This window comes from Gigantopelta aegis, chromosome 1, assembly GCF_016097555.1.
Source record: "Gigantopelta aegis isolate Gae_Host chromosome 1, Gae_host_genome, whole genome shotgun sequence".
Classification (NCBI taxonomy): Eukaryota; Metazoa; Mollusca; class Gastropoda; order Neomphalida; family Peltospiridae; genus Gigantopelta; species Gigantopelta aegis.
The window spans coordinates 22,295,926-22,315,999 of NC_054699.1; the positions used below are offsets into that span (position 1 = coordinate 22,295,926).

General features: G+C 35.2%; 1 protein-coding gene across 1 annotated transcript in view; it reads left to right on the forward strand.

Annotated features, from left to right (window-relative positions):
- Positions 1-20,074, forward strand: part of LOC121371150 (cholesterol transporter ABCA5-like) — a 74,558-nt gene that overhangs the window by 44,358 nt on the left and 10,126 nt on the right. The window contains exons 20-27 of the mRNA XM_041496866.1: positions 8,599-8,751; positions 9,475-9,612; positions 10,780-10,869; positions 11,669-11,881; positions 13,413-13,637; positions 16,035-16,207; positions 17,492-17,567; positions 18,803-18,897. Of these exons, the coding sequence (XP_041352800.1) occupies positions 8,599-8,751; positions 9,475-9,612; positions 10,780-10,869; positions 11,669-11,881; positions 13,413-13,637; positions 16,035-16,207; positions 17,492-17,567; positions 18,803-18,897 (1,163 nt within the window). The remainder of the gene's footprint in view (positions 1-8,598; positions 8,752-9,474; positions 9,613-10,779; positions 10,870-11,668; positions 11,882-13,412; positions 13,638-16,034; positions 16,208-17,491; positions 17,568-18,802; positions 18,898-20,074) is intronic.

The window sequence follows — 20,074 nt, forward strand, 5'->3', positions numbered from 1 at the left end:
TGCGAGATCGCAACGTTACGAGAGTTTAGTGAAATAGGCCCCAGGCTTGTTTTTTTCATAAGCTCCTATACAGTAATTCAGCAATCACAAATTGCTATACAGTAATTTAGCAATCATGAATCGCTATACAGTAATTCAGCAATCATGAATTGTTATACAGTAATTCAGCAATCATGAATCGCTATACAGTAATTCAGCAATCATGAATCACTATACAGTAATTCAGCAATCATGAATCGCTATACAGTAATTCAGCAATCATACAGAATTCGATAATTATGAATCGTAATTCAGCAATCATGAATCATTAAACAAACATTCCTTTCCTTTCCTATTGTGTAAAAAAAATAACCACAATGTTAGACACCAAATAGTCCTGGCTTAAAATGTGCCGAGGTGTCATTAAACAAACATTCCTTTCCTTTCCTATCATGTAAAAAAAATAACCACAATGTTAGACACCAAATAGTCCTGGTTTAAAATGTGCCAAGGTGTCATTAAACAAACATTCCTTTCCTTTCCTATCATGTAAAAAAAATAACCACAATGTTAAACACCAAATAGTCCTGGTTTAAAATGTGCCAAGGTGTCATTAAACAAACATTCCTTTCCTTTCCTATCGTGTAAAAAAACCCCCACAATGTTAGACACCAAATAGTCTTAGTTTAAAATGTGCTGGGGTGTCATTAAACAAACATTCCTTTCCTTTTTTGCCTGTAGATCACGGCGCGGAGCCAGCTGCGTGTGTCGGGCATCACATTCCACATGTACTGACCTCATTTCTCTTTCATCTTGCAGTAATTTAGCATTCATGAATCGCTACACAGTTATTCAGCAATCATGAATCTCTACACAGTTATTCAGCAATCGTGAATCACTATACAGTAATTCAGCAATTATGAATCGCTATACAGTTATTCAGCATCATGAATCGCTATACAGTAATTCAGCAATTATGAATCGCTATACAGTAATTCAGCAATCATGAATCGCTATACAGTAATTCAGCAATCATGAATCGCTATACAGTAATTCAGCAATCATGAATCGCTATACAGTAATTCAGGATTTTGAATAGCTATACAGTAATTAAGCAATCATGAATCGCTATACAGTAATTCAGTAATCACAAATTGCTATACACTAATTTAGCAATCATGAATCGCTATACAGTAATTCAGCAATCATGAATCGTTATACAGTAATTCAGGATTTTGAATTAGTATACATTAATTAAGCAATCAAGAATCGCTATACAGTAATTCAGTAATCACAAATTGCTATACAGTAATTTAGCATTCATGAATCACTATACTGTAATTCAGCATTCATGAATCACTATACAGTAATTCAGCAATCATGAATCGCTATACAGTAATTCAGCAATCATGAATTGCTATACAGTAATTCAACAATCATGAATCGCTGTACAGTAATTCAGCAATCATGAATCGCTATACAGTAATTCAGCAATCATGAATCGCTGTACAGTTATTCAGCAATCATGAATCGCTATTCAGCAATCATGAATTGCTATACAATAATTCAGCAACCATGAATCACTATACAGTAATTCAGCAATAATGAATCGCTATACAGTAATTCAGGATTTTGAATAGCTATACAGTAATTAAGCAATCATGAATCGCTATACAGTAATTCAGCAATCACAAATTGCTATACAGTAATTAGCAATCATGAATCGCTATACAGTAATTCAACAATCATGAATCGCTGTACAGTAATTCAGCAATCATGAATCGCTATACAGTAATTCAGCAATCATGAATCGCTGTACAGTAATTCAGCAATCATGAATCGCTATACAGTAATTCAGCAATCATGAATCGCTGTACAGTTATTCAGCAATCATGAATCGCTATTCAGCAATCATGAATTGCTATACAATAATTCAGCAATCATGAATCGCTATACAGTAATTCAGGATCATGAATCACTACACAGTAATTCAGCAATCATGAATCACTATACAGTCATTCAGCAATCATGAATAGCTATACAGTCATTCAATAATTATGAATCGTAATTCATCAATCATGAATCATTAAACAAACATTCCTTTCCTTTCCTATTGTGTAAAAAAAATAACCACAATGATAGACACCAAATAGTCCTGGTTTAAAATGTGCCGAGGTGTCATTAAACAAACATTCCTTTCCTATCGTGTAAAAAAAATAACCACAATGTTAGACACCAAATAGTCCTGGTTTAAAATGTGCCGAAGTGTCATTAAACAAACATTCCTTTCCTTACCTATTGTGTAAAAAAAATAACCACAATCATGAATCGCTATACAGTAATTCAGCATTCATGAATCACTATACAGTAATTCAGCAATCACAAATTGCTATACAGTAATTTAGCAATCATGAATCGCTATACAGTAATTCAGCAATCATGAATTGTTATACAGTAATTCAGCAATCATGAATCGCTATACAGTAATTCAGCAATCATGAATCACTATACAGTAATTCAGCAATCATGAATCACTATACAGTCATTCGATAATTATGAATCGTAATTCAGCAATCATGAATCATTAAACAAACATTCCTTTCCTTTCCTATTGTGTAAAAAAAATAACCACAATGTTAGACACCAAATAGTCCTGGCTTAAAATGTGCCGAGGTGTCATTAAACAAACATTCCTTTCCTTTCCTATCATGTAAAAAAAATAACCACAATGTTAGACACCAAATAGTCCTGGTTTAAAATGTGCCAAGGTGTCATTAAACAAACATTCCTTTCCTTTCCTATCATGTAAAAAAAATAACCACAATGTTAAACACCAAATAGTCCTGGTTTAAAATGTGCCAAGGTGTCATTAAACAAACATTCCTTTCCTTTCCTATCGTGTAAAAAAAACCCCACAATGTTAGACACCAAATAGTCTTAGTTTAAAATGTGCTGGGGTGTCATTAAACAAACATTCCTTTCCTTTTTTGCCTGTAGATCACGGCGCGGAGCCAGCTGCGTGTGTCGGGCATCACATTCCACATGTACTGACCTCATTTCTCTTTCATCTTGCAGTAATTTAGCATTCATGAATCGCTACACAGTTATTCAGCAATCATGAATCTCTACACAGTTATTCAGCAATCGTGAATCACTATACAGTAATTCAGCAATTATGAATCGCTATACAGTTATTCAGCATCATGAATCGCTATACAGTAATTCAGCAATTATGAATCGCTATACAGTTGTTCAGCAATCATGAATCGCTATACAGTAATTCAGCAATCATGAATCGCTATACAGTAATTCAGCAATCATGAATCGCTATACAGTAATTCAGGATTTTGAATAGCTATACAGTAATTAAGCAATCATGAATCGCTATACAGTAATTCAGTAATCACAAATTGCTATACACTAATTTAGCAATCATGAATCGCTATACAGTAATTCAGCAATCATGAATCGTTATACAGTAATTCAGGATTTTGAATTAGTATACATTAATTAAGCAATCAAGAATCGCTATACAGTAATTCAGTAATCACAAATTGCTATACAGTAATTTAGCATTCATGAATCACTATACTGTAATTCAGCATTCATGAATCACTATACAGTAATTCAGCAATCATGAATCGCTATACAGTAATTCAGCAATCATGAATTGCTATACAGTAATTCAACAATCATGAATCGCTGTACAGTAATTCAGCAATCATGAATCGCTATACAGTAATTCAGCAATCATGAATCGCTGTACAGTTATTCAGCAATCATGAATCGCTATTCAGCAATCATGAATTGCTATACAATAATTCAGCAACCATGAATCACTATACAGTAATTCAGCAATAATGAATCGCTATACAGTAATTCAGGATTTTGAATAGCTATACAGTAATTAAGCAATCATGAATCGCTATACAGTAATTCAGCAATCACAAATTGCTATACAGTAATTAGCAATCATGAATCGCTATACAGTAATTCAACAATCATGAATCGCTGTACAGTAATTCAGCAATCATGAATCGCTATACAGTAATTCAGCAATCATGAATCGCTGTACAGTAATTCAGCAATCATGAATCGCTATACAGTAATTCAGCAATCATGAATCGCTGTACAGTTATTCAGCAATCATGAATCGCTATTCAGCAATCATGAATTGCTATACAATAATTCAGCAATCATGAATCGCTATACAGTAATTCAGGATCATGAATCACTACACAGTAATTCAGCAATCATGAATCACTATACAGTCATTCAGCAATCATGAATAGCTATACAGTCATTCAATAATTATGAATCGTAATTCATCAATCATGAATCATTAAACAAACATTCCTTTCCTTTCCTATTGTGTAAAAAAAATAACCACAATGATAGACACCAAATAGTCCTGGTTTAAAATGTGCCGAGGTGTCATTAAACAAACATTCCTTTCCTATCGTGTAAAAAAAATAACCACAATGTTAGACACCAAATAGTCCTGGTTTAAAATGTGCCGAAGTGTCATTAAACAAACATTCCTTTCCTTACCTATTGTGTAAAAAAAATATTGTGTAAAAAAAATACCCACAATCATGAATCGCTATACAGTAATTCAGCATTCATGAATCACTATACAGTAATTCAGCAATCACAAATTGCTATACAGTAATTTAGCAATCATGAATCGCTATACAGTAATTCAGCAATCATGAATTGTTATACAGTAATTCAGCAATCATGAATCGCTATACAGTAATTCAGCAATCATGAATCACTATACAGTAATTCAGCAATCATGAATCACTATACAGTCATTCGATAATTATGAATCGTAATTCAGCAATCATGAATCATTAAACAAACATTCCTTTCCTTTCCTATTGTGTAAAAAAAATAACCACAATGTTAGACACCAAATAGTCCTGGCTTAAAATGTGCCGAGGTGTCATTAAACAAACATTCCTTTCCTTTCCTATCATGTAAAAAAAATAACCACAATGTTAGACACCAAATAGTCCTGGTTTAAAATGTGCCAAGGTGTCATTAAACAAACATTCCTTTCCTTTCCTATCATGTAAAAAAAATAACCACAATGTTAAACACCAAATAGTCCTGGTTTAAAATGTGCCAAGGTGTCATTAAACAAACATTCCTTTCCTTTCCTATCGTGTAAAAAAAACCCCACAATGTTAGACACCAAATAGTCTTAGTTTAAAATGTGCTGGGGTGTCATTAAACAAACATTCCTTTCCTTTTTTGCCTGTAGATCACGGCGCGGAGCCAGCTGCGTGTGTCGGGCATCACATTCCACATGTACTGACCTCATTTCTCTTTCATCTTGCAGTAATTTAGCATTCATGAATCGCTACACAGTTATTCAGCAATCATGAATCTCTACACAGTTATTCAGCAATCGTGAATCACTATACAGTAATTCAGCAATTATGAATCGCTATACAGTTATTCAGCATCATGAATCGCTATACAGTAATTCAGCAATTATGAATCGCTATACAGTTGTTCAGCAATCATGAATCGCTATACAGTAATTCAGCAATCATGAATCGCTATACAGTAATTCAGCAATCATGAATCGCTATACAGTAATTCAGGATTTTGAATAGCTATACAGTAATTAAGCAATCATGAATCGCTATACAGTAATTCAGTAATCACAAATTGCTATACACTAATTTAGCAATCATGAATCGCTATACAGTAATTCAGCAATCATGAATCGTTATACAGTAATTCAGGATTTTGAATTAGTATACATTAATTAAGCAATCAAGAATCGCTATACAGTAATTCAGTAATCACAAATTGCTATACAGTAATTTAGCATTCATGAATCACTATACTGTAATTCAGCATTCATGAATCACTATACAGTAATTCAGCAATCATGAATCGCTATACAGTAATTCAGCAATCATGAATTGCTATACAGTAATTCAACAATCATGAATCGCTGTACAGTAATTCAGCAATCATGAATCGCTATACAGTAATTCAGCAATCATGAATCGCTGTACAGTTATTCAGCAATCATGAATCGCTATTCAGCAATCATGAATTGCTATACAATAATTCAGCAACCATGAATCACTATACAGTAATTCAGCAATAATGAATCGCTATACAGTAATTCAGGATTTTGAATAGCTATACAGTAATTAAGCAATCATGAATCGCTATACAGTAATTCAGCAATCACAAATTGCTATACAGTAATTAGCAATCATGAATCGCTATACAGTAATTCAACAATCATGAATCGCTGTACAGTAATTCAGCAATCATGAATCGCTATACAGTAATTCAGCAATCATGAATCGCTGTACAGTAATTCAGCAATCATGAATCGCTATACAGTAATTCAGCAATCATGAATCGCTGTACAGTTATTCAGCAATCATGAATCGCTATTCAGCAATCATGAATTGCTATACAATAATTCAGCAATCATGAATCGCTATACAGTAATTCAGGATCATGAATCACTACACAGTAATTCAGCAATCATGAATCACTATACAGTCATTCAGCAATCATGAATAGCTATACACATTCAATAATTATGAATCGTAATTCATCAATCATGAATCATTAAACAAACATTCCTTTCCTTTCCTATTGTGTAAAAAAAATAACCACAATGATAGACACCAAATAGTCCTGGTTTAAAATGTGCCGAGGTGTCATTAAACAAACATCCTTTCCTATCGTGTAAAAAAAATAACCACAATGTTAGACACCAAATAGTCCTGGTTTAAAATGTGCCGAAGTGTCATTAAACAAAATTCCTTTCCTTACCTATTGTGTAAAAAAAATAACCACAATCATGAATCGCTATACAGTAATTCAGCATTCATGAATCACTATACAGTAATTCAGCAATCACAAATTGCTATACAGTAATTTAGCAATCATGAATCGCTATACAGTAATTCAGCAATCATGAATTGTTATACAGTAATTCAGCAATCATGAATCGCTATACAGTAATTCAGCAATCATGAATCACTATACAGTAATTCAGCAATCATGAATCACTATACAGTCATTCGATAATTATGAATCGTAATTCAGCAATCATGAATCATTAAACAAACATTCCTTTCCTTTCCTATTGTGTAAAAAAAATAACCACAATGTTAGACACCAAATAGTCCTGGCTTAAAATGTGCCGAGGTGTCATTAAACAAACATTCCTTTCCTTTCCTATCATGTAAAAAAAATAACCACAATGTTAGACACCAAATAGTCCTGGTTTAAAATGTGCCAAGGTGTCATTAAACAAACATTCCTTTCCTTTTCATGTAAAAAAAATAACCACAATGTTAAACACCAAATAGTCCTGGTTTAAAATGTGCCAAGGTGTCATTAAACAAACATTCCTTTCCTTTCCTATCGTGTAAAAAAAACCCCACAATGTTAGACACCAAATAGTCTTAGTTTAAAATGTGCTGGGGTGTCATTAAACAAACATTCCTTTCCTTTTTTGCCTGTAGATTTCCGCTTTCGATTGTGTACATGTGTTGGATGTTTACCAAACTTTTCGAAATCTTTTTGGATACATTTTTATTGATAATTCAAGGAGGAAGATAATAGGTTTGATGATGTTATGGAGATTTTTAATTGATTCTGGTAGTGAATTTGAAGGATTTACGATAGATTTACGTCGGTGGACCCATTGGGCTATTTCTCATTCCAGCCAGTGTTCCACAGCTGGTGTAATAAAGGTCGTGGTATATACTATCCTGTCTGTGGGATGGTGCATATAAAAGATCCCTTGCTGTTAATCGAAAAGAGTAGCCCATGAAGTGGTGACAGCAGGTTTCCTCTCTCAATATCTGTGTAGTCCTTAACCATATGTCTGATGCCATGTAACCCAATCTCATTAAAAGTAGCTCTACTGGTCTACCAGTAGATCTAACAGCATTGCGTGGATTCCCAGGTCCAGGTGACATTTCATTTATTAATAACAATTTAAATGTTGACCAATTACACTTCACTTTTATAGCCTTATTAGAGAGCATACAAATTCTAAAAATATCGGGCGAGACTATTTATGCAATAGGTGAACTTGTTGGTCTATTTCAACATTAAAAAACAGGGGGAAAGTGCAGTAATAAACTCTGGATTGTATACTATTATAAACAGATTTTATGCCTATACCATCAAGTTGGGTTTTTTCTGTCTTAAAACAAATTTCATATAAAATTTTATACTAAAATTAGTTTCTGGCATACTTCATAATTCACCTGAATCATTTTGTATACCCTCGGCATAATCCCGAATGTTTTCAAATTACACTGTATTTTCAAATCACTGGCATGATTTTGCAAGTAACGTTTTGATTGGTCGAATGAAAGGTCAACTGGTCATGAGCCCCAACGGGGTGCTGTTAGATCCACAGGTAATAGTAATTAACCAGTGGAGCTAATTTTAATTAGATTGCCATATAACTGTAAATAAAATGTAAATTAAGAAGAGCACACAATCCCTGAAAATAATATTTATTTATAAAATTATTTTTAAAAAAACCAAGGTAATATATATAGTGTGACTGAACGTTGATGGATTTGTTTCTTCTTACTGTTATAATTTCAGATTCCAGCGTTCTCGACCGGGGGTGCAATCTGTGCACTAGTACTCCTGTTTTTCTCCTTCATCATGGCCAATCTCTTGTTCGCCTACGTTTGCTCATTCGCGTTCGATAAGTACGAGACCTGCCAGGCATTTCTGCCCAATGTTTTCCTTGTTGTAAGTTATCGTTTGAATCAGAGGTTTATGCAAATCTCTTTGTTACATAGAACAGCACTAGCAAGGTGGTAATAAAAAAACAACTAACAAGAATTCTGTGGAATTAAATGTCTTGTCTAATATAATCTTATTCAATGTCACTGGCAAAAACTCTGTGTGTTTTGAGATTGGGGTGTTGCCATATATCACGATATCTCTGTGTTTTGAGATTGGGGTGTTGCCATATATCATGATATCTCTGTGTTTTGAGATTGGGGTGTTGCCATATATCATGATATCTCTGTGTTTTGAGATTGGGGTGTTGCCGTATATCATGATATCTCTGTGTTTTGAGATTGGGGTGTTGCTGTATATCACGATATCTCTGTGTTTTCAGATTGGGGTGTTGCCATATATCACGATATCTCTGTGTTTTCAGATTGGGGTGTTGCCGTATATCATAATATCTCTGTGTTTTGAGATTGGGGTGTTGCCATACAGGGGTATATCATAATATCTCTGTTTGTGTTTTCAGATTGGGGTGTTGCTGTATATCATGATAACTCTGTGTTTACAAATTTGAGTGTTGCTGTATATCGCGATATCTCTGTTTGTGTTTTCAGATTGGGGTGTTGCTGTATATCATATCTCTGTGTTTTCAGATTGGGGTGTTGCCGTATATCATGATATCTGTGTTTTCAGATTGGGGTGTTGCCGTATATCATGATATCTCTGTGTTTTCAGATTGGAATGTTTCCATATATGGCGATAGCTCTGATGGACATGTTCGGTATGTCTGACATCGCAGAGATCCTCCATTACGTGTTCACAGTCATCGATCCGCCATACATCATCTTTGGTGGCATTTACTACATCGACAGGGTGAGACATTCAGTGAACAACATTTACTTTCAATTTATTCATTTCTATTCCACTCCACCCATTCCTTCCTCTTCTTGACGTACAATAAAATCTGCTATGGTGGCCACCTGTATTAAGCAGCCACCTGTTCAAGAAGTAATTTTTTAATCTCTCAAATTAACTAATATAGTAAAACCTGACCGGTATTAAGAAGCCACCTGCGTAGACCTTTAGATTATTGGATTCATTTTTGAAAACCCCCACGAGTGAGTGCAAGTTTATAATGATTTTTACTTGCGTATATTCACTTAAAAATGTTTACTTACAGACATTTGTGGCCAGCTGTCCAGTGGTTTTCTGACCAGAATTGTGTTTTAAAAATGAACTACGATTCATATCCCAGTATTCGGTGATTTTGGTTGTTGGTAAAACGATCAAATTTATTATCAGATTAGCCGTCGCAATCGGCTATCGATCCCTGAAAATGACTGCGACATACTGCCATTGTTGTCAAGCGAAAATACTTGCCAAAAACTCAAAATTACAAGGTATTTTACACTGAAAAAACTAAATCTAAAGATACAGGAAGCTGAGTTGGCTGTTATACAATTCTTTCTGGTGAGTGTCGTGTGCAAAGTGGTGGGAAATATGAATTGGAGAATGCACTGTATACAGTGTACAGTATGTCAACTGGTGTGGCGCGTCGGGCGAGATATCTCGCCTGCAGTAGTCAGAAGGTTAAGAGGTCATTTTTTATTATCACAAATCATCTTAATATATTATAAACTGACCTGTATTAAGCAGCCACCTGTGTTAATAGGCCACATTTTGATACTGCTTTTGGCGGTCATAGAGTAGATTGTGCTTTTCTTTTCAGATAATCATAGTTTAAAATGTCCTTAAACAAATATTCCTTTCCTTTCCAAATAGTCGTAGTTCATAATGTGCTGAAATGTCATTAAACAAACTTTCCTTTCCTTTCCAAATAGCTGTAGTTAGAATGTTCTAAAATTTCCGTAAACAAGGTCATATCAGGTCATAGGTTTTAACGTGCACATTCAGAGCAAGCTGTTGTAACACACGCCTGTCATGGGTGCAGGTGTCGACTTCCGCCGGCTCCTCTGTCCAGGACAGGAACCCTTAAACATTCCTTTCCTTTATATCGTCAGCTTATGTTTTCCGTTCCAGGTGTCACGCATTGACAGGATCCTACAACAAAGCACTTCGTTTGAGTCATACTTCAAGTGGAGTAGTAACATCCTCATCACAATCATTATGGTATGTATCACTGCAAAGCTAACCCATCGCCTCTTTAAGTCTGGAGCCCAGTGGTACAGCACTTGCTCAATGCGCGGTCGGTGTGGGACCAATCCCCGTCGGTGGGGCCATTGGGTTATTTCTCGTTCCAACCAGTGCACCACGACTGGTATATAAAAGGCTGTGGTATGTACTACCCTGTCTGGGGGATGTTTCATATAAATGATCCCTTCGTTAAATAAAACATTTCTTTCTTCCTTGAATCGGTAAGTATTATTTTTGTGGGTATTTCAAATTTTTATGATATTTTAGATCAGTTATTATTGATTAAAATTGGGCAATAAATGGAAAATGTTGCGTTTACTTACGGGCATTTGTGGCCAGATGTCCAGTATTTATGTCCATTATTTCCAATAACTGTGTTTTTGGGGAAACGTATTATGATTCATATCCCAATATTTTCGTAATTTTCGTTGTTAGTAAACTGATAAAATTTATTATCAAATTAGCTGTCACAATCAGCCATTGATTCCTGAAAATTACCGCGACATGCTGCCATTGTTGTCAAGCAAAAATACTTGCTCAAAACAAAAATTCCCAGGTATTTTCCACTGAAAAACTAAATTGCCATTACTCTTCAATTAATGTATTTCCTGTTGGTCAATTATTATTTTCGGTGAGTGACGTGAGCAAAACGGCGGGAAATATGAATTGAGGAATGCACTGTGTACAGTGTGTTGACTTGCGTGATGTTGGGCGAGATATCTCGCCTGCAGTAGTCAGAAGATTGATATTAAAAACAAAATCCTTTTTGTTTCAGCCTCTGGTTCATATTGTACTACTGTACTTGCTCCTGCGAATTCTGGACATTAATAGCACGGGAGGCGACGTCTGCGAAGGATTGAAGTGTGGTCACATGAAGGTCCATGACATCCCCGAGGAGAACGCCGACATTATCGATGATGAAGATGTTGATGTTGCGGAAGAGCGAAATCGTGTGGCCAACCTCAGTGATGTTGCAGATAAGGCACAGGTTATATAAGAATTATTCGTAATATTTTGAGATTTTATCAATGTATAACCATCACAAATTGTATAAACTCGCGTAGTGTAGTGAAGCAATTTTATACTAAATTTGTGACCGTTATACATTGATATATTCACAACACACTAACGAACAATTCTTATAATTACAAACAGCACAACTTGTTTAGTTACAACTAAACATAGTATCACAATCTACTGTCACAATCAGCTATTGATCCCTGAAAATGACCGCGACGTGCCACCATTGTTGTCAAGCGAAAATACATGTACTTGCCGAAAACCACTTTTTGAACTCAAAATTTCAAGATATTTTCCACTGAAAAAAACCCTAAACAAAAGCGAATGCACTGTATGCAGTGTACAGTATGTTGACTGGCGTGATGTCGGGCGAGATATCTCCCCCTCAGTAGTCAGAAGGTTAATGACATCCCATTAGGCATAATGGCATCATTTTCTGAGGATTTTAGTTTAAAATCCTTCACTACACTATGCAATTTTATGTAGTTTGTGATAGCTGTACATCAATAAATTTATTAAAAATTGATGAACAGTTCTTATACTGTGTAATTACATGCACAGCATCAAGCTCATTTTGCTTCTTTTTTTCAATACTTTTTCCAGGCAAGCATGTCTTAACCTCTCATAAACTTCACTACCCACATTTTAGCTACCAACCCTCTTCTAAAATTTAGTTAAAATACACATAAATCAGCTTCTAAAGTCCTTTCCATGATCTGTTTTACGTAATGATGTCCCAGCTGGCGTAATTACGTCATTTTCTGACATTTCTCAAAGGTTAACCGTCAGTTTTTCTTCGACATCCTCCAATCAGAATAGAGCAAATCGTATAAACTTGGACATTTTTTTTGTAATTATAAAGAAATCAATGAAATATTGAACATTGTTTCTCACCAGACACCAGAGTTGTTTCTTTTGATGTTTTGGGGGCAGGATGTAGCTCAGTGGTACAGCGCTCGCTTGATGTGCGGTCGGTCTGGGATCGATCCCTGTTGGTGGGCCCATTGGGCTGTTTCTCGTTCCAGCCAGTGCACCACGACTGGTATATCAAAGGCCATGGTATGTGTTATCCTGTCTATGGGATGATGCATATAAAAGATACAATGCTGCTAATTGAAAAGAATAGCCCATGAAGTGGCGACAGCTGGTTTCCTCTCAATATCTGTGTGGTCCTTAATCATATGTCCGACACCATATAACAGTAAATAAAATGTTTTGAGTGCATCATTAAATAAAGCATTTTCCTTCCTTTCTTTTGATGTTTTTTTGTTATTGATATTGATATTATATTTGTTAGAGTTATTCCTTCTTATTTACCGTACATTTGTTATTTTTAATATTATATTTATTATATTTTATTGATATTATATTTATTGTTTTTGTATTTTATTGATTATATTTATTTTTGTTATCTTTTATTGATATTATTATGAATATAATAATAATGGTATTATAATTACATCACATTGTATAGCATTTTATTATTATCTTTGTTACAGATTACTGTATCGTATGTTCAAAACTTGAGAAAAGAATTCAAGAAATATGGGAAGATATCTGGAATGTTTTATTTTTGGAAGGCAAATAAGGCAAAGGTTGTTGTGCGAAATGCCACATTCGCTGTGGATGTTGGCGAAGTGTTTGGTTTGCTCGGACCTAACGGTGCCGGGAAGACGACAACATTGAATATGATCATTGCTGAGACTGTGGCAACTAGAGGCAAGGTGAGAATGAATGCGGCATCATGATCAAATGATATCATGATTGAATGCGGTCATCATGGTCAAATGATATCATGATTGAATGCTGTCATCATGGTCATATGATATCATGTGAATGTTGTCATCATGGTCAAATGATATCATGACTGAATGCTGTCATCATGGTCAAATGATATCATGATTGAATGCTGTCATCATGGTCAAATGATATCATGATTGAATGCTGTCATCATGGTCATATGATATCATGTGAATGTTGTCATGGTCAAATGATATCATGACTGAATGCTGTCATCATGGTCAAATGATATCATGATTGAATGCTGTCATCATGGTCAAATGATATCATGATTGAATGCTGTCATCATGGTCATATGATATGTGAATGTTGTCATCATGGTCAAATGATATCATGACTGAATGCTGTCATCATGGTCAAATGATATCATGACTGAATGCTGTCATCATGGTCAAATGATATCATGACTGAATGCTGTCATCATGGTCAAATGATAACATGACTGAATGCTGTCATCATGGTCAAATGATATCTTGACTGAATGCTGTCATGGTCAAATGATATGACTGAATGCTGTCATCATGGTCAAATGATATCATGACTGAATGCTGTCATCATGATCAAATGATATCATGATTTAATCAGTCATCATGATCAAATGATATGATTGAGTGACATGATCAAATGATATGATTGAACGACGTCATGATTAAATGATATGATTGAATGATGTCATCAAACGATGCAATATCATGATCAAACGACATCATCATGATTCATTGAAAGTGAAACTTTGTTTTGTTTAATGACACCACTAGAGCACATTGATTTATTAATCATTGGCTATTGGATGTCAAACATTTGTTAATTTTAACTTAATTTTAGACAGGAAACTGGCTACATTTTTCCATTAGTAGCAAGGGATCTTTTTTATTAACTATCTCACAGACAGGATAGCACATACCATGGCCTTTGATATACCAGCCGTAGAACACTGGCTGGAATGAAAAATAGCCCAATGAGCCCACCGATGGGGATCGATCCCAGACTGACTGTGCATCAGGCAAAAGCTTTGCCACTGGGCTGTGTCCTGCCCTCATGATTGAATGATGTCATGATCAAACAATATCATCATGATCAAACACAGGTTGTCGGTGAATTATTGTTGGGTAATAGTATATTCTTTAATTTATGTAATTACTGGACATCAGCCTAGATGGAGTAGTGATTTAACTGGTAGGTACTGGATTGGCACCATGGTACCATCTTGTTTGTACCGTGTTTCCGGGTTTTCCGCTGTTATATTTAATCGTCTGTATAGCGTCTCCAGGTTTTCCATTGTTTGTCCAAAATGTACTATATTCTTTATTCAAAAGTGGTGCAGTAGCCTCCCCATTTAGCTGTTAAAACTCACATAAAACATAGAAAAACTGTATAGATGACTAAATGTTTAACAGCAGAAAACCCTCAAACACTGTACAGCTGACTAAATTTAATAGAAAACCTGGAAACAGTTCAGACGATTAAATTTAACAGCAGAAAACCTGGAAACGCAGTTCAAACGATTAAATTTAACAGTAGAAAACCTGGAAACACTGTACAGACAATTAAATTTAACAGCGGAAAACCCAGAAATGCGGTACAGACAATTATATTGAACTGCGGAAAAACCCGGAAACACTATACAGATGATAAAATGTAACGGAAGAAAACTTGGAAACACTGTACTGATGATTAAATTTAACAAGAAAAAACCCGGAAACATTGTACAGATGATTAAATTTAGCAGCAGAAAACCCAGAAACACTGTACAGATGGTTAAATTGAACAGCAGAAAACCCAGAAACACTGTACAGACGATTAAATTTAACAGTAGGAAAAATTGTACAGACGATTAAATTTAACAGTAGGAATCACTGTACAGACAATTAAATTTAACAGCAGAAAAACTGGAAACACTATAGATGATTAAATTTAACAGTAGGAATCACTGTACAGACGATTAAATTTAACAGCAGAAAACCTGGAAACTGTACAGATGATTAAATTTAACAGTAGGAAACACTTTACAGATGATTAAATTTAACAGTAGGAAACCTGGAAACACTGTACAGACGATTAAATTTAATAGTAGGAAACAGTGTAGAGATGATTAAATTTAACAGCAGAAAACCTGGAAACACTGTACAAACAATTAAATTTAACAACAGAAAACCTAGAAACACTGTACAGACGATTAAATTTAACAGCAGAAAACCTGGAAACACTGTACAGATGATTGAATTTAACAGTAGGAAATGCTGAACAGACGATTAAATTTCAGGGTAAATCGAGAAAACGTTAATCTGATTATTCCTGTGATCATATATTCTTTATTTCAGGTGATTGTAGCGGGTCACAACGTCCATTCCAGTATGTCTGAAGCATTTCAGGCACTTGGCTATTGCCCACAGCATGATGCATTGTGGGACAGCATCACATTGAAGGAACACCTGGAATGCTATGCAGCGATAAAGGGAGTTCCTAAAGAAGACATTGAATCAGTGGTTGGCTAGTAAGTGTACTGGCTGTATGTGTGTCTTACTTAAACCAGGTGCAGATTGAAAGGAAAGGAATGTTGAACAGTAACCGGCACATTTTGAACTATGGCTGTTTGCTGTTTTGATGGCTGTTTGCTGTTTTGTATATGGCTATTGTTATACTTGGTTGTGAGAGAGAGAGAGAGAGAGAGAGAGAGAGAGAGAGAGAGAGAGAGAGAGAGAGAGAGAGAGAGAGAGAGAGAGAGAGAGAGAGAGAGAGAGAGAGAGAGCGAGGGGGGGGAGGGAGGGAGAAAAATGGGGAGAGATAAAGAGGTGGGGGAGAGGGAGACAAACCTGGTGGGAGGAAAAGGTATAAGACAGAGAGAGAGAGAGAGAGAGAGAGAGAGCGAGAGAGACAGAGAGATGTGTCATATTGCTGATATTTTGTTATAGATTCATATCATTGTTCTCACTGAACTGATATTTGTGTGTATAATTTATATTTAAACTGCACACCATTGATTAAAATTTAAGTGTTGCTGTTTTTTTGTTCAAAACTTTATGTGGAGAACGAATTACCATTCTCATCTTTCTTGACATGTGGTAACCTCCTGGCCTGGCCTGGTGCTTATAAAACTTTTAGAGTCTAGACTCGAGACTCTAATAGAGTGAGACACTAATGTCATGACAACGCCATACAAATTGTATGCATGTGACGTCGTTTGAGATTGAGTCTGGACTCTAAACGTTTTATAAGCACGGGCCCTGGTATCCTAAGCGGCCTCTCTGAACTTACCTTGATGCCTGCACATTTTACTAATTATGTCCAACAAACCGTATCTAAAAGTAGCAATGTACATTCTAATCATGGAAATGATTTGTGCAAACTGATGATCATTCACAAACTTTCAAATAAAATTATTACCCATATGGTTAAAATATCTTTGTTTATATCGAAGTGTTACACACCACTAGAACGTCAAGTCGTATGTAACTCCTCGACATAGGATGATGTCATACAATTGGTGTGCTACAATCTTACCTGAATGTCAGTCAAATGAGATTATTGACATAAATTAAACTTGATTATGGGTAATGAATAGGATATTAAACTGGCTACCATTTCATATTATGTTTATGTCCCAAAAGCTCGTGATAATTGACAGTTATTTCACTTGGGACATAACAGTGATATGAAATGAAGCTCATTTAATATTCAGTCATCATATATATATATATATATATCTATATATCATAACAAATACTTCAACTGATTTGCCACTCATTTCATCTGATATCTCACTTGATTTGTCTTTCAGCTACATTGACAATTTAAAACTGCTAGAACATGAAAAGAAAGGAGCTAAGAAATTGTCTGGTGGCACTCGGCGAAAGGTTTAGTTTATTTTTATTTCATTTCAGCTTATTTCCGTGCTTATATCCAATTAAGGTTCAAGCCCACTGTCCTGGGCACACATCTCAGCTATCTGGACTGTCTGTCCAGGATAGTGGGTTAGTTGTTAATAGTTAATGGTTAGTTAGAAACAAGAGGGTGTAGTGGCCTTACACCTACCCACTGAGTCGTTAAAACTCGCTCTGAATGGGAGCCGTTACATGGGTGTGAACCCAGTACCTACCAGCCGTATGTCAGATGTCTTAACCACGACGCCACCGAGGCTGGTAAATCATATGCTAAATACTAGGGCCATCTATGGTTGATACTGTCTATAGTAAACCATTTGTCTACAGCCGATATCATCTGGACATTGTCAGTTTCAAAGTTTCCCACAGCCAAAAGGTCATTAGGTATTGTGTCTAAAATGCACATAGTTTCTAAAATCTGATGTCACAAACATTTAGTTTGATTAAGTTGATTTTCATAACATTAAACCTATATGTTCACAACTAGTACAGGAAGAAACCTGATGGCCGTATTCAAAACACGGTGTTGTGGGTTGGGATCTCTTGACCACAACATGTAATTATGTTATGAGTAAACCTAAAACAGATCAAACGAATGTGATTGCTTAATACAGGTCAGTTTATTATATTATGATTATTTGACAGAAAAAAATGTCGCCTCTTTACACAGGTGGCCACTAAGTCTCAGAGTCTTTTTAAAGTTTTGAGTCTAGACTCTAAAAGTTTTATTAGTACCAGGCCAGAGTGTATTTACTGCAGGACATTACATACCATGGCCTTTGATGTATCAGGGATGGAATATACCCCAGTGGTAAAAGTGCTCGCTTGATGTGCAGTCAGTTTGGGATCGATCCCTGTTGGTGGGCTCATTGGGCTAATTCTCATTCCAGCCAGTGCACCACAGCTGGTATATCAAAGGTTGTGGTATGTGTTATCCAGTCTGTGGGATGGGGCATATAAAAGATCCTTTGCTACTAATTTAAAAGCTATATCTAAGACTATATCACAATTACCAAATGTTTTTATCCAATTAAGGTTCAAGCACACTGTCCTGGGCACACACACCTCCGCTATCTGGGCTGTATGTCCAGGACAGTTGTGGTTAGTGAGAGAGAAGAGGGTGTAGTGGTCTTACACCCACTGAGTCATTAAAAGTTGCTCTGATGTCCGATAGCTGAACCACGACATCATCTCTGTTTTTTGTTCAGGTCAGTTTTGTGATTAGTATGCTGGGAGCGCCAGAGATTGTGCTGCTAGATGAACCATCTACTGGAATGGATCCACAGTCCAAGAGGTTTTTCTGGTAACTATAGTGACATGATGCCAACGTGCAATAAAAAAAGTTTAATCTCACTAACACAGGGTTAAGGGAAGAGAACCTCCCACTCCTACCCCGGTTTTCTATAGGTTTGTAAATGGATTTGTTAAACAGTCTTTATTTAAACAGTTGTCTATGTTTAAAGAGACTCGTTATTTAAATAATTCAGTATATGTTTAAAGGACCATCTTTATATTTAAACAATTCAGTCTATGGTTAAAAGGACTGTCTCCATTCAGACAGTTCAGTCTATGTTTAAAAGGACCATCTCTGTTTAAACCATTCAGTCTATGTTTAAAGGGACTGTCTATTTAAACAATTCACTCCATGTTTAAAGGGACTGTCTCTGTTTAAACAATTCAGTCTATGCTTGAAGGAACCATCTTTACTTAAACAATTCAGTTCATGTTTAAAGGGACTGTCTTTATTTAAACAATTCAGTTTATATTTAAAGGGACTCTCTATTTAAACAATTCAGTCTATGGTTAAAAGAACCATATCTTTAAACAATTCAGTCCATGTTTGAAGGGACCATCTTTATTTAAACAGTTCAGTTCATGTTTAAAGGGACTATCTCTATTTAAACAATTCAGTCTATGGTTGAAATAAATGTCGCTATTTAAAGAGTTCAGTCTATGTTTAAAAGGACCATATCTTTAAACAATTCAGTCCATGTTTGAAGGGACCATTTTTATTTAAACAATTCAGTCTATATATAAAGGGACTGTCTCTATTTAAACAATTCAGTATATGTTTGAAATGATCATCTTTATTTAAACAATTCAATCTATGTTTAAAGGGACTGTCTCCATTTAAACAATTCAGTATATGTTTGAAATGATCATCTTTATTTAAACAATTCAATCTATGTTTAAAGGGACTGTCTCCATTTAAACAATTCAGTCTAATTTTGAAGGGACCATCTTTATTTAAACAATTCAATTTATGCTTAAAGGGACTGTCTCTATTTAAACAATTCAGTATATGTTTGAAATGATCATCTTTATTTAAACAATTCAGTCTATGTTTGAAGGGACTCTCTATTTAAACAATTCAGTCTGTGTTTAAAAGGACTGTCTCTATTTAAACAATTCAGTATATGTTTGAAATGATCATCTTTATTTAAACAATACAGTCCATGTTTGAAGGGACTCTCTATTTA